The sequence below is a fragment of the Oncorhynchus keta genome, chromosome 11, assembly GCF_023373465.1.
Source record: "Oncorhynchus keta strain PuntledgeMale-10-30-2019 chromosome 11, Oket_V2, whole genome shotgun sequence".
NCBI classification, from domain to species: Eukaryota; Metazoa; Chordata; class Actinopteri; order Salmoniformes; family Salmonidae; genus Oncorhynchus; species Oncorhynchus keta.
In genome coordinates this window covers 20,521,173-20,546,022 of record NC_068431.1, presented here as the reverse complement: position 1 = coordinate 20,546,022, position 24,850 = coordinate 20,521,173, and the positions used below count along the sequence as shown (strand labels likewise).

At 43.0% G+C, this 24,850-nt stretch overlaps 1 protein-coding gene across 1 annotated transcript in view; it reads right to left on the bottom strand.

Moving 5' to 3' along the window:
- Positions 1–24,850, bottom strand: part of LOC118389877 (double C2-like domain-containing protein beta) — a 151,509-nt gene that overhangs the window by 76,652 nt on the left and 50,007 nt on the right. The window contains exon 2 of the mRNA XM_035779835.2: positions 12,785–12,864. Within this exon, the coding sequence (XP_035635728.1) occupies positions 12,785–12,864 (80 nt within the window). The remainder of the gene's footprint in view (positions 1–12,784; positions 12,865–24,850) is intronic.

Sequence of the window (24,850 nt, the reverse complement as noted above, 5' to 3'; positions counted from 1 at the left end):
CAGGCTGGAGACGAAGCCTCCTCCTTCATAATGACTGGCTCTCTAAGCTTCACAATGACTCGCTAATGAACTTGGGGGAGATAAAAACAAACAAGTTATCTCCCAGTTCCAGGAGCCATGGATTATTCCGGGTAAACCACGTGAATTGAATGGGATTCTACAGCTTTGTTTTAATTACGGCTGTGCGTGATCCAATAACAGTTACCGAGATGGACGGGTAATTATCAGAATCCTGTCACACTGGAGAGCTGGGTACGTTCGTCGAAGGGTGGAGCTGGACCCTTCACATGTGATTGTGTTACTATGGACTCTCAATTCTCTTAAGTGGGCTCCAGTCTGTGTGACCCCTCCCCCTCTGTGCAAATCTGAAAGCTCAGAAACTTCTGTGTCACGCCCTGGTCGAAGTATTTTGTGTTTATCTTCATGTATTGGGTCAGGCCAGGGTGTGGCATGGGTTTTTGTATGTGGTGTGTATATATTGGGATTGTAGCTAGTGGGGTGATCTAGCAAAGTCTATGGCTGTCTGGAGTGGTTCTCAATCAGAGGCAGGTGTTTATCGTTGTCTCTGATTGGGAACCATATTTAGGCAGCCATATTCTTTGAGTTTGTCTTGGGTGATTGTCCTTCGTGTCTTGATGTCCTTGTTCTGTGTGTATGTGCACCAGTATTAGGCTGTTTCGCTTTTCGTTACGTTTATTGTTTTGTAGTGTTTATAATTGATTTGTGTTTTACGTCTTGTTCATTAAACATGGATCGCAATCTACACGCTGCATTTTGGTCCGACTCTCCTTCACACCTAGAACACCGTTACATTCTGGGAGATTTGTTTTTACCGCTCCAATTATTTAAGTGAAGGAATTCAGTTTGGCTTATTGAGATGCAGGAAAAGATCATCTCCTCTGATACACACTGGGAGAATGCAAGAGAAAGAGACCACTCCCTTCCACATTTGTCCCTCAGTCTGGCAATGGATACAGTTCAGGAGTCAACCAGTCTGCAAATAGCTGCCATCAATCAATGCAGGCTGGCCTGCCAGGGGCACCCACTCTCCTGCCCACTGCCATGCCCAGTCTGTCCCCTCAGCTGCCAGCTACCCTCTGTGCTATCCAGCCATCCTGACAGGTACAGAGCTACAGGATGGAGGGCCAAGCCCTGTCAGAGGCGCTTCTTTGTCTCACTGTTACTTCAACACTTTTCAAGTAACAATCATAGGCAATAACACCACAGGACTCCGGAACTGGCTCAGGTCTCCCTTTAAGAGCACGCTGGAGTGGCTTTTGTTGACACTGAAGAGGAGGCTCTAATGTGGAAGGCATAAGTACCAAGCAGAGAAAATGAACAACGCAACCATATCATTATCAAAGTGAACTGCAATTCACTTTAGCTAATTATTGCATTTTGGGAAATCAAAACAAATCAATAAATGCCTGACGTACAATCTGACTACTGGTTGCAATTTGGAAAATAAATGTCTAAGTCAATACCCATGCAGTATCTTAGAATGAGTAAGAATGAACAAATATGTGCAACAATGCACGTTTTATAGTCCAGCAACATATAACACGATAACTACGGAAGCAAGTATTGGCGCATTGAACACCGACTCTTGCCAGAGAAAGCGTGGGGGATTTTTCATCATCATACAATAGTAAACTTACTTGCTCTAGGAATGGCTCAGCATTAATGGGGGGGGGCGACGTGATGAATAGTGGAGAACCCTGAGGGGTGATAGTGAGTTTCACACATAAAAGGTAGGCCTATGTGACCTGCGTCCCCTGTAGAGCACTAATAGCCAGCGCAGCTCTGAGGATTGGGAACAATGACTTTCTATTGATTACCACCCAGCAACAAATGAAAGCCTTTATTCTAGCCTCTGTTTGATTTGAATGTACTTTTAGCCCAAGGGCCAGTCTTCCAAGTCCTTAAGAAAAGTAAAAACAAATATTGTGAATTAATCTCTAAAAGCTCTTTGCCCAGCTCTAAGTTGGGTTTTGGTGGTCTGTAGGTGGCCTTGGTTCTGCTCTGTGTGCTACGACAGTATTTGTCTTTGACCGTATCCAGTTTATCATATATAGCGGCTGGTTTTTCAGAGTGGTGAATATTATGAAAAATAATTAGTATATTATTTTCTATAATTTTCTTGACAGTCGGCCATTTGAGTGCATTATGTAATTATATGGAAGACCTCTTGTAACCACATTGCAGAACCATTTGGAATGCCTTATTTTGTGCTATCTGCATTCTCTTTAGGTCACCAATACTTGCATTACCCCAGACGACAGAGCAGTAGTTAATTTGACTATGGATGAGAGCTTGTGAGATTTGTTGAAGTATTTGCTCTGGCATATATTTCACAATCCTTCTGAGCATACAGGAGGTGCCGATGATTTTGTTGCAGAGCTGTGAAATGTGTGATGACCAAGAGATACTGTTATCTAGCAGCACACTTAACAGCCTAGCCTCTGAAACCTCCTCTATGGGTGTCCTGCCAGCTGTCAGCTGTGAGGAGTGCAGTTTCTTCCTTCTCTTCATACATATTAGTATTGTCTTGGTTTTATTAGTACTAATTTGTTTCGGGATATCCAAGTTGAAATATTAATCATGTCAGCTTCACAATCCTTTTTTAGCTGCCCTACAAAATTGCCTGTTACATAGACAGTGGTATTGTCAGCAAACATGCCATAGAATTGGAGAGCACCAGAGAGAGATCATTTGAAGCATATAAGAAGTCCTAGGGAGCTGCCTTGTGGGACACCACAGTATACAGAATAGGCACCTTTTGTGAATGTAAACTTTCTGTTGACAACATAGAACTGTAAGCATCTTAATGAGGTGTAATCAGATCAATAGTGACACAATTTAATCAACAATGTAAAAATCAGCACTAAAATCAAGAAGCAGCACACCCGGAAGTTTACCTTGGTCATGTGACCAGAGCCATTGATCTGTTAAATCAACCAGAGCTGTTGCAGTCAAGTGATCCTTAAGGTATGCATGCTGGTAGGTTGTGATAATTTTATTTTGTTCTATATACAGTTGTGGCCAAAAGTTTTGAGAGTGACACAAATATTAATTTTCACAAAGTCTGCTGCCTCAGTTTGTATGATGGTAATTTGCATATACTCTAGAATGTTATAAAGAGGGATCAGATTAATTGAAATTGATTGCAAAGTCCCTCTTTGCCATGCAAATGACCTGAATCCCCCAAAAACATTTCCACTGAGTGTTGACGAGGACCAGGCTGGAGATCACTCTGTCATGCTGATTGAGTTTGAATAACAGACTGGAAGCTTCAAAAGGAGGGTGGTGCTTGGAATCATTCTTCTTCCTCTGTAAACCATGGTTACCTGCAAGGAAACACGTGCCGTCATCATTGCTTTGCACAGAAAGGGCTTCACAGGCAAGGATATTGTTGCCAGTAAGATTGCACCTAAATCAACCATTTATCGGATCATCAAGAACTTCAAGGAGAGCGATTCAATTGTTGTGAAGAAGGCTTCAGGGCGCTCAAGAAAGTGCAGCAAGCGCCAGGACCGTCTCCTAAAGTTGATTCAGCTGCGGGATCGGGGCACCACTAGTACAAAGCTTGCTCAGGAATGGCAGCAGGCAGGTGTGAGTGCATCTGCACGCACAGTGAGGCAAAGACTTTTGGAGGATGGCCTGGTGTCAAGAAGGGCAGCAAAGAAGCCACTTCTCTCCAGGAAATACATCAGTGACAGACTGATATTCTGCAAAAGGTACAGTGATTGGACTGCTGAGGACTGGGGTAAAGTCATTTTCTCTGATGAATCCCCTTTCCGATTGTTTGGGGCATCCGGAAAATAGCTTGTCCGGAGAAGATAAGGTGAGCGCTATACCATCAGTCCTGTGTCATGCCAACAGTAAAGCATCCTGAGACCATTCAGGTGTGGGTTTGCTTCTCAGCCAAGGGAGTGGGCTCACTCACAATTTTGCCTAAGAACACAGCCATGAAAAAATAATGGTACCAACACAATTTAGCAACTTCTCCCAACCACCCAGGAAAAGTTTGTTGACAAACAATGCCTCTTCCAGCATGATGGAGCACCTTGCCAAGTGATAACTAAGTGGCTCGGGGAACAAAACATCGATATTTTGGGTCCATGGCCAGGAAACTCCCCAGACCTTAACCCCATTGAGAACTTGTGGTCAATCCTCAAGAGGCGGGGGGACAAACAAAAACCCACAAATTCTGACAAACTCCAAGCATTGATTATGCCAGAATGGGCTTCCATCAGTCAGGATGTGGCCCAGAAGTTAATTGATAGCATGCCAGGGCAGATTGCAGAGGTCTTGAAAAAGAAAGGTCAACACTGCAAATAAAAGCCTTTGACATTTATGAAATGCTTGTAATTATACTTCAGTATTCCATAGTAACATCTGACAAAAATGAGTAAAGACACTGAAGCAGCAAACTTAGTGAAAATTAATATTTGTGTCATTCTCAAAACTTTTGGCAACGACTGTACACCCATATACAGTCACTGACAATTGCTTCCAAAATATTACTAAATGATGACAGTGGGCTAGTCTACGGTCTGATAAAAGGTTGTTTTGCCTTTTGGAATTGGACACAATTTTGCATGCTTCCATTCATTAGGAAACTTTAATTCCTTAAAAAAATATGCCTAATTGCAGCTGCAATATATGGTGCTGCTAGTCAAATACGTTTGTCAAATCAAATCTAATTTTATTTGTCACATACACATGGTTAGCAGATGTTAATGCGAGTGTAGCGAAATGCTTGTGCTTCTAGTTCCGACAATGCAGTAATAACCAACAAGTAATCTAACTAACAATTCTAAAACTACTGTCTTATACACAGTGTAAGGGGATAAAGAATATGTACATAAGGATATATGAATGAGTGATGGTACAGAGCAGCATAGGCAAGATACAGTAGATGGTATCGAGTACAGTATATACATATGAGATGAGTATGTAAACAAAGTGGCATAGTTAAAGTGGCTAGTGATACATGTATTACATAAGGATGCAGTCGATGATATAGAGATCAAGCCCAGGTGACTTGTCCTCAGGTAAGCACATTGATGCTTTGAGCACTTCATCAGTTGATACCTGTGGTAATGTGAAACTGCAGGCTTTTGATGATTTTCTCAATAGAATTAACAATATCCCTTTCATTGACAGGATGACTCATACGTATTCTGCCTGAGTCTGTTCACCTTATTTTCAAAATAATCTGCAAAATGATTAGCAATGTCGGTAGGTTTTGTTTTTATTTCCTCATTTACTTCCACAGTAGATTGATACTATGTGCTGGATGTGCCCAGGAGGCCTTTCACAGTATTCCAGACTGATGTGGGATTGTTTTTGCAGTCAGTGAAAGCTTTTTTTTGTACAAAATAATATTACATTCTGATGATTCAGTTACACAGCATAGTTCCGCGGGTTTCCTGTACAACATTATATCAGATTCAAATTGTGAGTTAATAGCATGACTCTTTGCCTCATATCGCTGTGTAAAAACCACACAGCTCATTGTCTATCCATGGCGATGGGCTGACCTTCACAGTTTTTCTATTATTATTTGGGCATGGCGATCAACCGTCCTTGTAAAATGTTGTGAAACATTCTACTGCATGATTTATGTTGTCTTCAAGGTAGACCAATTCCCAAGGCACATCTTTTAAGTCATCAAGAAAATGTTTACAGTTCCAGTGTCTTGGAAAAGTATTCAGACCCCTTGACTCTTTCCACGTGTTGTTACATTACAGCCTTATTCTAAAATGGATTAACAAAAAGAAAAATCCTTAGCAATCTACACACACAATACCCAATAATGACAAAGCTAAAACTGGTTTCTAGAAATGTTTGCAAATTGACTTAATTATTTAGACCCTTTGCTATGAGACTTGAAATTGAGCTCAGGTGCATCCTGTTTCCATTGATCATCCTTGAGATGTTTCTACAACTTGATTGGAGTCCACCTGTGGTAAATTCAATTGATTGGACATGATTTGGAAAGGCACACACCTGTCTATATAAGGTCCCAAAGTTGACAGTGCATGTCAGAGCAAAAACCAAGCCATTAGGTCAAAGGGCTCGGAGACAGGATTGTGTCCAGGTACATATCTGGGGAAGGGTACCAAAACATTTCTGCAGCATTGCCTTCCCTAAGAAGAAAGTGGCCTCAATCATTCTTAAATGGAAGAAGTTTGGAACCACAAATACTCTTCTGAAAGCTGGCCGCCCAGCCAAACTGAGCAATTGGGAGAGAAGGGCCTTGGTCAGGGAGTTGACAAATAACCCAATGGTCACTCTGACAGAGCTCCAGAGTTCCTCTGTGGAGATGGGAAAGTTGTCCTTCTAGAAGGTTAACTATCTCTGCAGCACTCCACCAGCACTCCTCAGTAAAAGGCACATGGCAGCCCACTTGGAGTTTGCCAAAAGGCACCTAATGACTCTCAGACCATGAGAAACAAGACTCTGTGGTCTGATGAAACCAAGATTGAACTCTTTGGCCTGAATGCCAAGCGTCAAGTCTGGAGAAAACCTGGCACCATCCCTAAAGTGAGGCACTGTGGTGGCAGCATCATGCTGTGGGGGATGTTTTTCAGCAGCAGGGACTGGGAGACTAGTCAGGATCGAGGCAAAGCTGAACGGTGCAAAGTACTGTAGAGAGAGATCCTTGATGAAAACCTGCTCCAGAGCACTCAGGACCTCAGACTGGGGCGAAGGTTCACCTGCCAACAGGACAATGACTCTAAACACACAGCCAAGACAACAAAGGAGTGGCTTTGGTCCAAGTCTCTGAATGTCCTTGAGTGGGCCCAGCCAGAGCCCGGACTTGAACCCGGTCGAACATCTCTGGAGGGACCTGAAAATAGCTGTGCAACAACACTCCCCATCCAACCTGACAGAACTTGAGAGGATCTGCAGAGAAGAATCGGAAAACTCCCCAAATACAGGTGTGTCAGAGAAAAATCTCAGAGAATGTATAACTCTTTATTTCATCAGAGGCATGGTCACCTACTGTATATCATCCAGGTAAGATACATTTGAACATGGTTGCCTGTACACACACCCCACCAAAATTGGTGGTTGAAATGTTAAATGAACCTGTAGCCATAGTATTTCTATTCATCCCTCAGTTTAAACGGTAAGTGAATCTGTGTGTGTGTGTATATATATATATATATATACATATATATATACATATAAATCCCAGAAAATAATAGATTGTCTCTCATTCCCCCAGATTGTACACCAAGCAGTGACTCCTTCCACTTTCTGAATTCCCAATAAATTGTCTCAACTGCATTCCAAATGTTACATATGGTACCTTTTAAAATATTCTTTCTCCTTCTTCAGTTTGTCTATTTCCTTTTGGCTGAACTCCAAACAGGCTGTCAGTTCTGAGATGCTCTGTTGGATTGTCTCTAGCATCTCCAATTTCACCATTTTTTTTGTCGAAAGACTCCAGCACATCCCTGGTACCGTCCATGGCCTCCATGCTGAAAGAATCTCTTTAACTGGCGATGTCAAACGAACTAGGCCGGAGCCGTGACTTTTTGCGCATTGGGCGTATGACGGAGCTAGCGCGGATGCTGCCTTTGACATGTTTCATGTCCGACAGGGCCTGGTAGTGGCGGTCTATAAAGCTTTCTAGCTCCTGGGTTGACTCTGACACTTCCAGTTTTTGGTTTAAAACATTCCCTACTACACAGTGTATCCTTGTGGATGGCAACATATGTTCATAGATACAGTGGGGAGAACAAGTATTTTATACACTGCCTATTTTGCAGGTTTTCCTACTTACAAAGCATGTAGAGGTCTGTAATTTGTATCATAAGTACACTTCAACTGTGAGAGACGGAATCTAAAACAAAAATCCAGAAAATCACATTGTATGATTTTTAAGTAATTAATTTGCATTTTATTGTATGACATAAGTATTTGATCACCTACCAACCAGTTAGAATTCCGGCTCTCACAGACCTGTTAGTTTTTCTTTAAGAAGCCCTCCTGTTCTCCACTCATTACCTGTATTAACTGCACCTGTTTGAACTCGTTACCTGTATAAAAGACACCTGTCCACACACTCAATCAAACAGACTCCAACCTCTCCACAATGGCCAAGACCAGGGAGCTGTGTAAAGACATCAGGGATACAATTGTAGACCTGCACAAGGCTGGGATGGGCTACAGGACAATAGGCAAACAGCTTGGTGAGAAGGCAACAACTGTTGGCGCAATTATTCGAAAATGGAAGAAGTTCAAGATGACGGTCAATCACCCTCAGTCTGGGGCTCCATGCAAGATCTCACCTCGTGGGGCATCAATGATCATGAGGAAGTTGAGGGATCAGCACAGAACTACACGAAAGGAGCTGGTCAATGACCTGAAGAGAGCTGGGACCACAGTCTCAAAGAAAACCATTAGTAACACACTACACCGTCATGGATTAAAATCCTGCAGCGCACGCAAGGTCCCCCTGCTCAAGCCAGGGCATGTCCAGGCCCGTCTGAAGTTTGCCAATGACCATCTGGATGATCCAGAGGAGGAATGGGAGAAGGTCATGTGGTCTGATGAGACAAAAATAGAGCTTTTTGGTCTAAACTCCACTCGCCGTGTTTGGAGGAAGAAGAAGGATGAGTACAACCCCAAGAACACCATCCCAACCGTGAAGCATGGAGGTGGAAACATAATTCTTTGGGGATGCTTTTCTGCAAAGGGGACAGGACGACTGCACCGTATTGAGGGGAGGATGGATGGGGCCATGTATCGCGAGATCTTGGCCAACAACCTCCTTCCCTCAGTAAGAGCATTGGAGATGGGTCATGGATGGGTCTTCCAGCAAGACAACGACTCGAAACACACAGCCAGGGCAACTAAGGAGTGGCTCCGTAAGAAGCATCTCAAGGTCCTGGAGTGGCCTAGCCAGTCTCCAGACCTGAACCCAATAGAAAATCTTTGGAGGGAGCTGAACGTCCGTATTGCCCAGCGACAGCCCCGAAACCTGAAGGATCTGGAGAAGGTCTGTATGGAGGAGTGGGACAAAATCCCTGCTGCAGTGTGTGCAAACCTGGTCAAGAATGACAGGAAACGTATGATCTCTGTAATTGCAAACAAAGATTTCTGAACCAAAATTTAAGTTCTGCTTTTCTGATGTATCAAATACTTATGTCATGCAAGAAAATGCAATTTAATTACTTAAAAATCATACAATATGATTTTCTGGATTTTTGTTTTAGATTCCATCTCTCACAGTTGAAGTGTAGCTATGATAAATATTACAGACCTCTACATGCTTTGTAAGTAGGAAAACCTGCAAAATCGGTAGAGTATCAAATACTTGTTCTGCCCAATGTACATCTATATTACTTAGATTGAGCAAACAATTGTATTTTGCACAACGAGAGAGGACCCGTACCACTGCTCACGGTCATTAGTACTATCGGCCAAGATCCACTAGCTAGCGATGCTAAGCCTATCTACGCTAGCTTCGTCCAGAGTGGCTCATCATGCTTGATGGTTCAGTCTCAATAAAACAGGTGATGGATCAAACAATGTAATGAAGTGCTCTAGATAGGGAATAGGCCTCTGTTCTCTCTCCTGAGAATTCTTTGTTTTATATTATTAAAGAAAAATATAACTTTTTCTGTACACTTTGTTCTTGGCAGAAATGCTTCAATCCTGTAGTTATTTATTGCCCATGCATGTCCTGAGTGTCTATTGAGACATTGCCTTTACTTTAACATATGAATCCATGCCAGGGAAAAACACCCATCAATGTCCTCTTTTGGGAATGAAAGAAAACTGGAGTCTCTTTAATAAATGTTTTCTCGACTCCATTCAACTGCTTATCTTACCAGTCTTTTGTAGTGTGTTTATTTTGCACTAAAGATAGTGCATGGAGGATGTCAAAATGTACGTGAAGCAGGTATTTAGTCTGTCACACGTAAGTCAGAGGTGAAATTTCCCCACCACCAAGGAAAGAAAGCAGAGTTTTAAAAGGCTCTGCTGCTGCATTTGAGTATTTTGCCTTTTTGGCATGCATTCCAGTTATGTTAAGCAATGACAAGTACCCTAATGGGACCGAATACTCTTCAAACCCTCAACCTTGCAGAAACCCCAACAGTGAAAAAAATACAAATGTGTTTTTTTGTGTTCTAGTGAAGACCGCCCTAAAAAGTGAAGCCATCCACAAACCCAGAGGGAGCCTCTCTAGCACTCTCTCCCAGGGAGTCTCGCTCTGATGCTAGCCCAGCTGCTGTTCCAAGGCTTTGAGAGGAAGCCCAAGGAGTTGCCTGGAGCTCTCTGGAATGGGGCTTCGCTAGTCCTCTGCCAGGTACCAGAGCAGAGGAAGCCTGCTGCCTACTATGACACCTAGGGTTTCATGTAGAGCCTTGCACTGACTGTGACAGCTGGAGCAGCTGAAATCCCAGAGGAAGTCACTAACCAAAGGCCTAATCTGGCATCTCAGATTGGCATGTTTGGTAGGGAGAAACTAGGGTGAAAGAGGGAGGTACTGCTTGAACTTAAAACCACAGATTTTCATTTTCCATTGCAAAAAGAAATTATACAGCATGCCCTGCTGAACATGACCCCAGTGTGTTACCCCTGTGATTTAAATTCTTTCCTTGGGGAATAGGAGGGATTGGAACAAGAAGGGGTTATTCTCAGATCTGCCAGCTGGTTCTCTTTGAGGAGAAAAGGGTATGTGGAAGAGGGCAAAGTAAGTGTCTGACCTGGCTCTCCTTGTCTGGCATCCCCCCAAGCAAGCCAATGTGGATCTGGCTGGGTAAATTGGACCTACTTATCCTGAAAAGACAATTACGAGCAAGGTGGAAAAGGAAAATGGCCACTTCATCTTTGAGTGGAGAGGGAAAAGATAGCAGAGGCTCTGTAACTTTTTCCCCACACTGTTGATTTGGATGGAGACGCTGTTTGTTTGGGCTGGAAATCATGCAGTCTTCAGTAAATAATCCTGATTTCAGACATTCCTCTTGAGCCACTGCATACAGACATCCTGTCTGGCCTATTGCAGACCAAGCCACGATACAATGGAATGCAGTAGGTCACAGGAAATCCATTTGAGATCATTAACTAGTAAATGTCACAAAGAATTTGGGTGAGCAACAGAGGGGAAGAGATATCTGTGACGACCCTCCCACTCTGTCTGCCGTATTCTCTCTTTGTTCTTGTTTCCTTATTAGGATGCCGGTGGGCGGAGTTGGGAGGGTCGTCAGCTACATGGGAAACACCTGGGCCAGGTGTCTCCCAGGATAAATAGACCTCTTCCACATTCATGGAAGAGACTCTCTCCATGCAGACACCTTTTGTAGATTGTGTTGTGGTTCTTGGTGGCCTTTTGTTTGTTTGCTTTGGCACCTTTCATCACCCTGCATTATCACATTCATGCATGCAAAACACTCACTTACACTACTGATTACTGATTACACACACCATTGAATATTATACTTAGTTGCTTTAGTTAATAAATACATATTTTGCTACTCCTTATCTCCACGTTGTCTCCCTTTGTTACGGGCTTTGAGCCTGTTCGTGACATATCTGAAATGTCTACAGATGTTTCCTGCTTTGTCCTAGAGCCCAGTGAATGAGCTACTGAAACCTAAAAGTAATCTTCAAGAAGAAGCGGCGATTATTTAAACAAAACACAGCGAGGGAAAATGCTTTGAACCTCAGACATGAAGAGATTTCCCTTCTTGGGGGGATTTGAGTGTGTGTGGATTTGAATGTGTGTGTGCACATGCACATGTGTTTTTGTGTGGGTTTGAGTGTGTGCGTAAGCAAGTGCATGCATGTGTGTGTTTTCCTTTGTGGGTGTGTGTGTTCGTGAGTGTGTGAGCCTGTACATGCACATGTGTTTTTGTCTGTGTTTTTGTGTGCGTGTGTTGACCTGTGTGTGTACTGAAGAGCTGCTGTAAGGACAGACTAAAGGCTTCGTTTGGATCCAGAGTAAAGTGAACAGCAACAGATGCTACCAGAAGCCTGTTGTCAGAGGAAATACCCTTCACATGAACACGGAGTGGCAAGAAGCAGAGAGCGCACACACACACCGACAGAGCCAAAACAAGCTGCCAGTGATCCCCCTGCGAGCCTCTGGTACATGTTTAGCTATGAGCCTGGAGTGTGTGTGTTTGAGACAGAGAAAGGCTATCAACCATCTTGATCAAAATATAACCATGTAGCATCATGAATGTCCGTGGAGCCTACTTTATGTTACCGTTCTAGATATCTGAAAATAGGAAAAGAGAGAGCTGCTGAGCTCTAAAAGTCCTCTTAATCTTTTATCCGAAATAGGGGGGGAAATTATGGTACCATTTACAGGCTGCGTGTAAAGCAGGATAAATTGCAAACATCTGACTATTTAACAAGAAACATACCATTTATTCCCTGTCATTATGCAAAGTTAGTTAGAGACCAGCTACCTACTATATTGCTATGTATGGATCATAATATGTACTGCTATTGAGCCCCGGACCTAGGTACTTAAATGGAATTGCTGCAGTGACTACTAAGCAATACAAATGTGAGTATCAATACTACATCTGCTATTTTGACAAGCATTACGAAAAGGTTATAGTTTAAACTTGACAACAGCTTAATAGCACAGATTGGTAATGAATTAACAACTGATATAACGAATTAACCTATGAGATGTTGATCCATGCTTAGGGTGGTTCTGGTTGTGTGTGTGTGTGTGTTTTACATTGGTTAACCCTAAACCATGGAAACAATTTCCCATAGAATGACAAACATCATGAATGCTCACCTTGGCTTTGTTGATGGTACAGTGCAAAGCGTTGTTTTCCTGGTCATACAGTAAACTGAAGTCCAGGGTCCCCAATGTAGCTTTAGGAGAGAGAGAGAGAAACATGTTTTAATCAGATATCAGAGCAGAGACGGCTTCAACAACATGCTACACACTATGGAAGAGAGAGAGAGAGAGAGAGAGAGAGAAGAGAGAGAAGAGAGAGAGAGAGAGAGAGAGAGAGAGAGAGAGAGAGAAGACTACAACAGAAATCAGACGACAGAGTGGAGATGCCTTCAACTGCTTGCTTCAAACACACCACAACTGTGTTTAACCTCACTTCATATAGGCCTGTTTGCCAATAAAGAGTAAAAAAAATGTAATGCCTGATCTACTCCATAGGGTCCATCTGGAGTATAAACTCTTCCAAATGTTTCATTAACTACAGGATCATACAAAATAATCATTTCATTAGCCCTATAAAGGCCTGTTCCACAGCATGGCCCAACACCTGAAACAGCATTACATTGTGCCACTTCCTGTCAGAGAGACCGTTAGTCCAAGACCTTGATACCGCCTGTGTTTGTCTTCTCGCTGGCATCTGGAGGGTGCATTAATTCAATAAACATTGCAGCACGTTTGCCCATGGAGGTTGTGTGTGTGCGTGATGCTACGTAGAAAGGCAACAGAGGACACCCGAGGGATTAAACCAGGTTTGTTTTCGATTATCGAGATTGGAGCCCGGGCCGTGACTTCAATCTCTAATACATTTATGAGATGCTGGGGGGGTGGAGGCTTGTGCTCTTTTTTTCCTGCGGAATTGCCTCTCAGATTTGTTTTTCTTTCTACTGTCCCTTCATCACCCCCACCAACAATTATCTGCCCCTTCGTTGCCTCGTAGCACGTAGCTTGTATCAAATCCATTACGCCATGTTGTGTCATTATTTCTGTGGTCTAAAAGGGAACATATCGCTGCAGGCAGCATTTTCCCAGCAGCGATCACGCAGAGAGGGGGAGAGGGAGCAAAAATTGGCAGGTAATAAAGCCATTACGCAAAATTCAGGAAGGCATGGAACTGTATAGATCTGGCCGATACGGGAGGAGTATCTATTCAATGGCTAAACATTTATTTCTCTCTCTAACTAAAAGTGCTCTGTGCTTTTGGTTTTCGCATTGCAAAGCTATCAATTGGTTTCTTCAAAGGCTTGAAAATTCTGGGGCAAAAACATGTTTCCATACTATAACGTACCATCTGTATTCTATTGCAGGGGTAATACAGTAAGCCAACACATACAGTATGGCCGGAGCCACAGGTTGTCTCGCCACAGCATGGCTTTCAGCTGTCTGATGACATTTGGCCTCGCAGATCATTAGATGTGTTAGTACCTCAATGTTCTGCAGTTTTATGTGTTTCACATCCATGGGTGGGCTTTCCTGGTACATATAACTGTAAGGGTAGAGTACCTACTGCTCTAGTTTGGCAGCTTGTGTTATGTCACTTGCAACCTCTACACTGCAAAGTGGTGTAGCAGCAACCTACAAACAGGAAGAGAAGGAGCACAGTAACTTACAGACCAACTAACAAACAACGAATGACATCACAGGAAGAGAAGAAGCAGCACAGTAACCTACAGACCAACAAACAAACAATGAATGACATCACAGGAAGAGAAGAAGCAGCACAGTAAACTACAGACCAACAAACAAACAATGAATGACAACACAGGAAGAGGAGAAGGAGCACAGTGTCGTGTCTTTGGCTATGCCGGTTTAAGTGATATGACATGTTATCCTATAAAATAATTTATCCATCATTAATATTACCTGATTGAGCTAATCATGTAAATGTAATTAACCTGTTAAGTCGACCCTCTACTTTTTCGAACATTCTGTTAAAAATCGCGCAACATTTCAGCGCCCTGCTACTCAGGCCAGGAATATAGTATATGCATATGATTAGTATGTGTGGATAGAAAACACTCAGACGTTTATAAAACTGGTTAAATCACGGCTGTGACTGTGCGTTTCATCGAAAAGTGCAGGAAAATCTGATCACTGAAAATGGAAATAAATATCCTTGCGCAACTTCCAGGAATTGTTCAAAGTGAACCGAATTAAATGAGGCCGAGGTTGCAGTGCCTACAGCTTCCACACGTTGTCTAGAGTCTTGTCATTTGATTCAGCTTTGATTCTTGGTCAAACTGAATCAAGGGAACCGATTCCCTCCGGTCTCCGACCGGATGTTTTGGTCGAGCTCTCTCCAGACATTTTTTCGAGACGGACACCTATAGAATTTACATCGCCTCCTGATGAATTTTATCGCTTATTAACGTGTACTAATACCTAAAGTTGCATTACAAAAGTATTTCGAAGTGTTTCGTGAAAGTTTATCGTCGACTTTTTGAATTTTAAAAAATGACGTTACGTATGAAACGCTATTTTTTTCTGTTTATCACACAGTCTTCATAGATCGATATCTAGGCTATATATGGACCAATTTAATCGAAAAAAACCACCCAATAGTGATTATGGGACATCTAGGAGTGCCAACAAAGAAGATGGTCAAAGGTAATGAATGTTTTATATTTTATTTGTGCGGTTTGTGTAGCGACGACTATGCTAAATATTTTGTTTACGTCCCCTACGGGTCTTTTGGGGTGTTACATGCTATCAGATAATAGCTTCTCATGCTTTCGCCGAAAAGCATTTTAAAAATCTGACTCGTTGCCTGGATTCACAGCGAGTGTAGCTTTAATTCAATACCCTGCATGTGTATTTTAATGAACGTTTGAGTTTTAACTAATACTATTAGCATTTAGCGTAGCGCATTTACATTTCCAGAGCTCTAGATGGGACGCCTGCGTGCCAGGTAGGAAGGAGCAAGAGGTTAACTAGAGAGTCGGGCACCACAAAATAATATTTATAGAGCTGTTATCTTCCGAATAAACTCTTAAAGACCTAATAATATTTTACATCAATAGCAGTCAATATTAATCGTCATCTTAATTCAGTCTCATCTGAAAGTTGTAAATTCTTGGTTATCTGCACGAACCCTGGCTCACAAGTTGAATCAGCAATACAAAATGGGGTTTAATTACTTATTTACTAAATACCTAACTAATCACACAGAATTACACATACACATAATTCAATCATAACTTGATTACAAATTACGTCATAAAGGAAAACGTCCCTAGCGGGCGAAACAGATATGACAGCTTGTTACACAAAAGAAAAGGGGCTGAGTTTGAGTGAAAGAGCGGGAAGACTGAGGAACAAATGGCGAAGCTGTGCTATCGTAAATACAGTATCTTATGCATCCTAAATTACCGCCCATTTGGAAAAGGAAAATGCAATAAATATTTACTCTGAGCTGCGCTTCGGTAGGTTGGTGGTAGATGGAAGGCTGTGTTGCCCAACCGAGTCCTTTGTTCTTTTGAAGAATGACTCTGCTGGCAAACTGAATACGTTTTAGTAACGTCGTTGTGTGGTAGACCGGATTCTCTGTCTGTTCCTTCCTAACCCTCGTTTGCAGCGGCTGTTGCTAACTCAACGGCTAGAAGGTATCACTTCTGTAGTGAATAAGAGTTCAAAGTTCATACCATTCGCAACCAAAGCTCACGCCAATGTTGGCTTCGTTCTGTAGTTATTATCTGAACCATTCTGACATCGGACCGTCGTCCTCACGTCCTCGGAACAGGAGGTTACATTGACGTCAAGGGCTTATATAGGAAGGGAGAGGAGGGCTCGAAAAGTTTGAAAAGTTTTATAGCCCATGTCCCTTCACAGGGGCAGGCCACTGATTGAGCAGAGCCCTCTCTTGTGAAAAGCCAAATCTCACATTTTAGAAGCTAAAATCTCATTTCATCCCATCACGAATAATTTAATATTCAAACATTTAAATTGAACAACAATTCCATGTGATTCCGATAACTCTGATGTGTAGACTTTCCACTATAGAGTTTGTCATCTTATCATTGATGAGAATGTCTCAGATGACAACCGAACTGACATCATATTCGTTAAGTACCACCGCATATGTTCAATTGGTCGCATTACCAGAATATAGTTCATTTCCCCCCACCTTCTGATGTTCCCAGAATCTCTATGTTAACCAAGGGTTTTGCAAATGTAACCTCAGTAGGGTAGAGAGAGGAAAAAGGGGGAAGAGGTATTTATGACTGTCATAAACCTACCCCCCAGGCCAATGTCATGACAACAGTAACCTTCAGACTAACAACAAGCAGGAAGTCTCTCAATGTGCATGCAGATACAGCCAGTCAAAAACATAAGGCAGCTGATCGAATCCATGTCCGCAGAAAGTTCATTGCAACAAAGCATTGAAAGGCTCATTGGAGTGATGTTAAGAAAATAATTTCCGCCGCATAAATTACAACTCTGTGGCTGTGGGGACAGCCGGTAATTAAGGGAAATGACAATAATACAAAGCGTGGGCCGTTTGGAGCGGGAGCCGGATAAGAGGAGTCATTTTAATAGAACACAGTCTAATTCATCAGCACTGACTGGCAGCAGCCTTGGCTTGGTGCAGCCGTCCATCCCCATCTTACACAACATTTTTCTTTGATTCCATAAACGGTGCCCAACGTTTAGGCTTTCCACTTTGTGATTAACCTTAGAGTGCCGGCCTACTCTACAGTGCCATAGAAAACTTTGAATCTTTCTCCCCGTGTGCATATTAGAAAGCACTTTGTGGGTGCATTAGTGGGCTAGGACAGCCTCGTCTTTCTTTCTTTTGTCGGGGCACTCAGTGGTTGCCGAGAGAGAGATGTACACGTAAATGCCAAAGTTAGATGTATGTGTGTTCAAGTTTGTTTATTTGTCATATATACAGTACATGAAGTACATGCTCCCTTGCAGGTTCACCACATGACAATGCAACAACTATAGGAAAGTAAGTTAATAACAATAATAACAATAACAATAAAAGCTCAATTAATAAAAATAGGACACAAATTGCCTTTCTCTCAGAAAGAAAGAGAGCGAGAGAAAGAGAGAGAGGTGAGAGATGGCACTGGCCGCCAAATCTTGCCTGATGTGTTAGTCTTGCCTGATGAGCCGAAAGCTTCATTAAAAGCTTTCAGGGCAACGCGCAACATTAAATCCCTTCCCCGTGCATTTCCTGGTGACGCACAGATCGAGGCTTCTCAAAGGTTACCTACATTTGGAAGCACATTAAGAGACGGTGTCAGAGAGCCCATCAAGCAAATGAGCACTTCTCTCCTCTCGGCCAAAAACAGCAACAGCAGACGAAGCGCTTCATTATGTGGTTGACAAAAGGGCCACCATTGTTTAGGCGCGGCCACATTGGGGCCTCTGTGTGCTTAATCAAAGCTCATCTAGTTCAATTAAAATGAATAAAATCTTAATTAAGGCTGTGGGTATCGCCTAAATGGGCCTCTTCACTGGGCCTAAGCGTCTGGACAAGTCCTCCTCGATCGTCACTAAACACAACCCCATTACCATAATCATATTTCCATTGTGCCCCACAGAAGTCAGGTGGTAAACACAACCCGGTTATCTCCATGGTGATCGAGGAGGGCAAGAAAAAAAGAGAAAAGAAACAGGCCTCTTGTTGTTGTTGGTGGCGAATGGATCGCAGGAATCCTAGGACATGCCGGCGGGCATTACTGTAAAACTAATCATAAAATGTCAAAGCCAAAAAGGCTCAAAGAGAGAAAGGCAATGTTTGGATTCGAGTAGCCAGGGTGCAGGGAAGAGCAAGATTATACCTGACCCAGAATTCTTTAGTCCATTCCTGGGGTCGGTGGCATTATCAAATGCAGAAAACGATTACTTGCCTTGACAGAAACCACAATCGTAGTGCTTTGCGCTGCATATCAAATGGGTGACTAAGGCTTAAAGTGAATGATACTATGGAAATCAGGATGTGATACTGTATGGTTGGAGGCAATAATAACGCTAATAGACCTGTGCTGTCTTATGTGAAAGTAAGACATGTCTGTACACTCAAGGTACAATAGTGTAAATCATTGTCTTATAGACAACATAAATAAATAGAATGGCAACAGTATTTTCAGTGCATTCGGAAAGTATTCACACCCCTTCCATTTTTCCACATTTTGTTATGTTACAGCCTTATTCTAAAACGGATTAAATAATACAAATTCCTTATCAATCTACAAACAATAACCCATAATGACAAAGTGAAAACAAGTCTAAAAAAATGAACATTATTTACATAAGTATGCAGACCCTTTGTTATGAGACTCGAAATTGAGCTCTGGTGCAATCTTTCTCCTTTGCTCATCCTTGAGATGTTTCTACAACTTGATTGGAGTCCACCTGTGGTAAATCCAAATGAATGGACATGATTTGGAAAGGCACACACCTGTCTATATAGGGTCCCACAACTGACAGTGCAAGTCAGAGCAAAAACCAAGACATGAGGGCTAAGGAATTGTCTGTAGAGCTCTGAGACAGGACTGTGTCGAAGCAGGGAACAAAACAATTTCTGCAGCATTGAAGGTCCCCAAGAACACAGTGGCGTCCGTCATTCTTAAATGGAAGAAGTTTGGAACCACCAAGACTCTTCCTAGAGAGCGAGAGAAAGAGAGAGAGGTGAGAGATGGCACTGTCCGCCTGGCCAAACTGAGCAATCGGGGAGAAAGGCCTTGGTCAGGGAGTTGACTCACTCTGACAGAGCTCCAGAGTTACTCTGTGGAGATGGGAGAACCTTCCAGAAAGACAACCATCTCTGCAGCACTCCACCAATCAGGCCTTTATGGTACAGTGGCCAGACGAAAGTCACTCCTCAGTAAAAAGCACACGACAGTCCGCTTGGAGTTTGCCAAAATGCACCTAAAGGACTCTCAGACCGTGAGGCACAAGATTCTATGTTCTGATGTAACCAAGACCAAGAACTCTTTGGCCTGAATGCCAAGCGTGACTTCTGGAGGAAACCTGGCACCATCCCTACAGTGAAGCACGGTGGTGGCAGCATCATGCTGTGGGGATGTTTTTCAGTGGCAGTGACTGGGAGACTAGTCAGGGTCGAGGGAAAGATGAACGGAGAAAAGTACAGAGAGATCCTTGATGAAAACCTGCTCCAGAGTGCTCAGGACCTCAGACTGGGCCAAAGGTTCACCTGCCAACAGGACAACAACCCTAAGCACACAGCCAAGACAATGCAGGAGTGGCTTCGGGACAAGTCTCTTAATCTCTTTGAGTGGCCCAGCAAGTGCCCGGACTTGAACCCGATCGAGCATCTCTGGAGAGACCTGAAAATAGCTGTGCAGCGACCCTTTCCATCCAACCAGACAGAGCTTGAGAGGATCTACAGAGAAGAATGGGAGAAACTCCCCAAATACAGGTGTGCCAAGCTCGTAGCGTTATACCCAAGAAGACTCGAGGCTGTAATCGCTTCCAAAGGTGCTTGCGACGCCCTGGCCATAGAGAGGCTTTAATTCTCTATTTTGGTTAGGCCAGGGTGTGACTAGGGTGGGCATTCTAGTTTCTTTATTTCTATGTTATCTGTTTCTATGTTTTGGCCGGGTATGTTTCTCAAGGCCTGCTCGCAGAAGTGTTTTAGGGAGCATTTGACAGTGATGAGGGGTGGTCGTTTGACCACGGACCCATAGCGGATACAGGCAATGAGGCAGTGATCGCTGAGATCCTGATTGAAAACAGCGAAGGTGTATTTGTAGGGCAAGTTGGTCAGGATAATGTCTATGAGGGTGCCCATGTTAACGGATTTAGAGTTGTACCTGGTGGGTTCCTTGATGATTTGTGTGAGATTGAGGGCATCTAGCTTAGATTGTAGGACTGCCAGGGTTTTAAGCATATCCCAGTTTAGGTCACCTAACAGTACGAACTCTGAAGCTAGATGGGGGGCGATCAATTTACAAATGGTGTCCGGGGCACAGCTGGGAGTAGAGGGGGTGTGAGAGACTTATTTCTGGAGAGGTTAATTTTTAAAATTAGAAGTTCAAACGGTTTGGGTATAGACCTGGAAAGTATGACAGAACTTTGCAGGCTATCCCTGCAGTAGATTGCAACTTCTCCCCCTTTGGCAGTTCTATCTTGACAGAAAATGTTGTAGCTGGGTATGGACATCTCAGAATTGTTGGTGGCCTTCCTAAGCCAGGATTCAGACACGGCAAGGACATCAGGGTTGGCGGAGTGTGCTAAAGCAGTGAGTAAAACAAACTTAGGGAGGAGGCTTCTGATGTTGATATGCATGAAACTAAGGCGTTCTCAATCACAGAAGTCAACAAATGAGGGTGCCTGGGGACACGCAGGGCCTGGGTTTACCTCCACATCACCCGAGGATACAGAGGAGGATGAGGGTACGGCTAAACTGGTCGCCTCGAGCGTTGTGGACAAAGAATAAAAGGAGCAGATTTCTGGGCGTGGTAGAATAGATTCAGGGCATAATGTGCAGACAGGGGTATGGTTGGGTACCTAAACAACAGTATACAAGGCATATTGACATATGAGAGAGACATACAGCGAGGCATAAAGTAATCACAGGTGTTGATTTGGAGCGCTAACTAAGACAACAACGGGTGAGACAACAACAGCTAATCAAGTAAAATGGCGATGACTGAGCAGAGAGGGTCGGTTAACTACACACATAGCCTTTCGTGGCTGGGGCCGACAGATATAAACAAAAAGATATATATATTAAAAAAATTAAAAATAAAGACAGTGAGCACCAAAAGTATTGGGACTGTGATTATCCATAATCATGGTAGCATCCACAATAATGTACAAGTGTTTCGAAAATTATTCAATTATTTTTTACAAAAATTACAAGTACAAAAAGTGCTGCAATTTCTAAACAGTTCACCCGATATGAATGACAATACCCTCAAATTAAAGCTGACAGTCTGCACTTTAACCTCATAGTCATGGTCTAATTTCAAATCCATTGTGCTAGAGTACAGAGCCAAAACAAACCAAAGGTTCTCAACTGTCCCAATACTTTCGGAGCTCACTGTATTTCTAATTATAAATTCCAGCATTTACAATTGCATGCAGACCGTATCCCACAAGTGAAAGGCCTGTCATTGGAATAGCATCATTACATGATTATCTAAAAAGGTTTCCCGCTGACCTTTTCAAAGACTCATCTTTGACATTTTGCAAATATGGCAGTATTTGATGGCATTTGCGCCCAGACACCGCTTTCTTCTCTGTGTAAAGATGTCCTATTTGACAGAAATCAGAGTCTCTTATTATGAGAAGAAAGCATATGATGATTGTGTTTTGAATCTGTCTATTATGTGACGATTACACCGTCTGATTCTTAAACTATTGGGTATGAATAAGTGCAAACGCAGCAAAAAAAGAAACAGCCCTTTTTCAGGACCCTGTCTTTCCAAGATAATTTGTAAAAATCCAAATAATTTCACAGATCTTCATTCTAAAGGGTTTAAACATTGTTTCCCATGCTTGTTCAATGAACCATAAATAATTAATGAACATGCACCTGTGGAACGGTCATTAAGACACTAACAGCTTAGGCAATTAAGGTCACAGTTCGGTAAACTTAGGACAGTAAAGAGGCCTTTCTACTGAAAAACAACAAAAGAAAGATGCCCAGGGTCCCTGCTCATCTGTGTGAACGTGCCTTAGGCATGCTGCAAGGAGGCATGACGCCTAAGACAGCGCTACAGGGAGACAGGACGGAGAGCTGATTGTCCTCGCAGTGGCAGACCACGTGTAACAACACTGCACAGGATCGGTACATCCGAACATCACACCTGCGGGACAGGTACAGGATGGCAACAACAACTGCCCGAGTTACACCAGGAACGCACAATCCCTATCAGTGCTCAGACTGTCCGCAATAGGCTGGACTGAGGGCTTGTAGGCCTGTTGTAAGGCTGAACCAGACAGGACTGGCAAAAAGTGCTCTTCACTGACGAGTTGCGGTTTTGTCTCAACAGGGGTGATGGTCGGATTTGTGTTTATCGTCAAAGGAATGGGCGTTACACCGAAGCCTGTACTCTGGAGCGGGATAGATTTGGAGGTGGAGGGTCCGTCATGGTCTGGGGTGGTGTGTCACAGCATCATCGAACTGAGCTTGTTGTCATTGCAGGCAAACTCAATGCTGTGCGTTACAGGGAAGATGTCCTCCTCCCTCATGTGGTACCCTTCCTGCATGCTCATCCTGACATGACCCTCCAGCATGACAATGCCACCAGCCATACTGCTCGTTCTGTGCGTGATTTCCTGCAAGACAGAAATGTCAGTGTTCTGTCATGGCCAGTGAAGAGACCGGATCTCAATCTCATTGAGCACGTCTGGGACCTGTTGGATCAGATGCGTGAGGGCTAGGGCCATTCCCCCCAGGAATGTCCGGGAACTTGCAGGTGCCTTGGTGGAAGAGTGGGTTAACATCTCACAGCAAGAACTGGCAAATCTGGTGCAGTCCACGAGGAGGAGACGCACTGCAGTACTTAATGCAGCTGGTGGCCACACCAGACACTGACTGTTACTATTGATTTGACCCCCCTTTGTTCAGGGACACATTATTCCATTTCTGTTAGTCACATGTCTGTGGAACTTATTTACACATGTTAAATTTGCTGAAAATAAACACAATTGTCAGTGAGAGGACATTTCTTTTTTTGCTGAGTTTATATTACCAAACCTAAGATATATTTTACAATATATATGCCATTTAGAGGACACTTTGATCCAAAGCAACTTGCAGTTATGCGAACATACATTTCATATTGGCGGCCCCAACAAGAATCAAACCCACAATCCCAACTTTTGAAAGCACCATGCTCTACCAACTGAGCCACACTGGACAAGTGAAAAGGTCAGCCTACCAAACCTCACTTCATCGCTCCAATTTGAAGGATTATGTGCTCACACCAGTTCAGGGAATCACTCACTCACTCACTCACTCACTCACTCACTCACTCACTCACTCACTCGCAAAATGTGATCTGTCACACCTGCTCCCGCTCCCTCTCTCAGGCACTCAAGGTAATAATGGCTGCCCATCATGACGCACACCTGTCACCATCGTTACGCGTATCAGCGCTACATTGGACTCACCTGGACTCCATCACTTTATTGATTGTCTCCCCTATATCTTTCCATTCCTCAGTTTCATCCCCGTGTCAGCATTAATGTTATGTTTCCCTTGTCCAGACGCTGTCGGTGTTTCGTTTCATGTCGGTTATTTATTAAATATTCACTCCCTGTACTTGCTTCTTGTTTCCCAGCGACAGTCCTCACAGTGATCCACTGATTGAAATCGTCTTGTACAAATCTCTTTCACCTCAGGTAACTCAGGCAAGCAATAAAATAAATTTAAAAAACAGATAAAACAACTCTTCAAGGAACAACACAGACTCTGAAGAGACACACACTACTTAGTATTGTTCATTTATTTATTATTCTTTATTTTCTTCTTAAAATAGTAGTGTTCACATTTTACATTTTTGTTACTGTTGCTGTCCCTTAGTGCTGGGTATTTCGTCATGTTCTATGTTTTGTGTGGACCCCAGGAAGAATAGCTGCTGCTTCTTCAACAGCTAATGGAGATCTGAATAAAATCATACATGTTGAACATGAGAATAATCTAAACTATCACTCAGTGTGATTCTCTATCACCTGTAAAGTATTCTGTTGTTCTCTTCAGAACTCAGTAACATTAATGAATCCCTGTGAAGCCACGTGTTTGACATGACAGGAGCACTCACGAAGAGTAAAAACAATCCCTAGTTTATCTGTGTCACCGCAGACGCATGTGTTTTTATCTTGTAACCTTGCAACCCGTGGCACGTGTAATGACAGGTCTATGGTTGAAGAATAACAAGATTCTAACAGTTAGTCAAGAACACGCTCAGTGGGTTACAGTACAGCTGTTGAAACATGTACCCAAATAATGCACATCCTCAAAACTGTGGAGTGAACTATGATGAATCAAATCAAAGACTTGAAGAACTGATAAGACGATGAACTGAATAAAATGTCATCAAGGACTTTTGCAAAAGGCCTCCTGCACTGACAATAACACGCCAGCACTGGGATGTATGGTGGCATTGTTGTTTGGTGGGGGAGAATTGAGAAAGTGACAGAGAA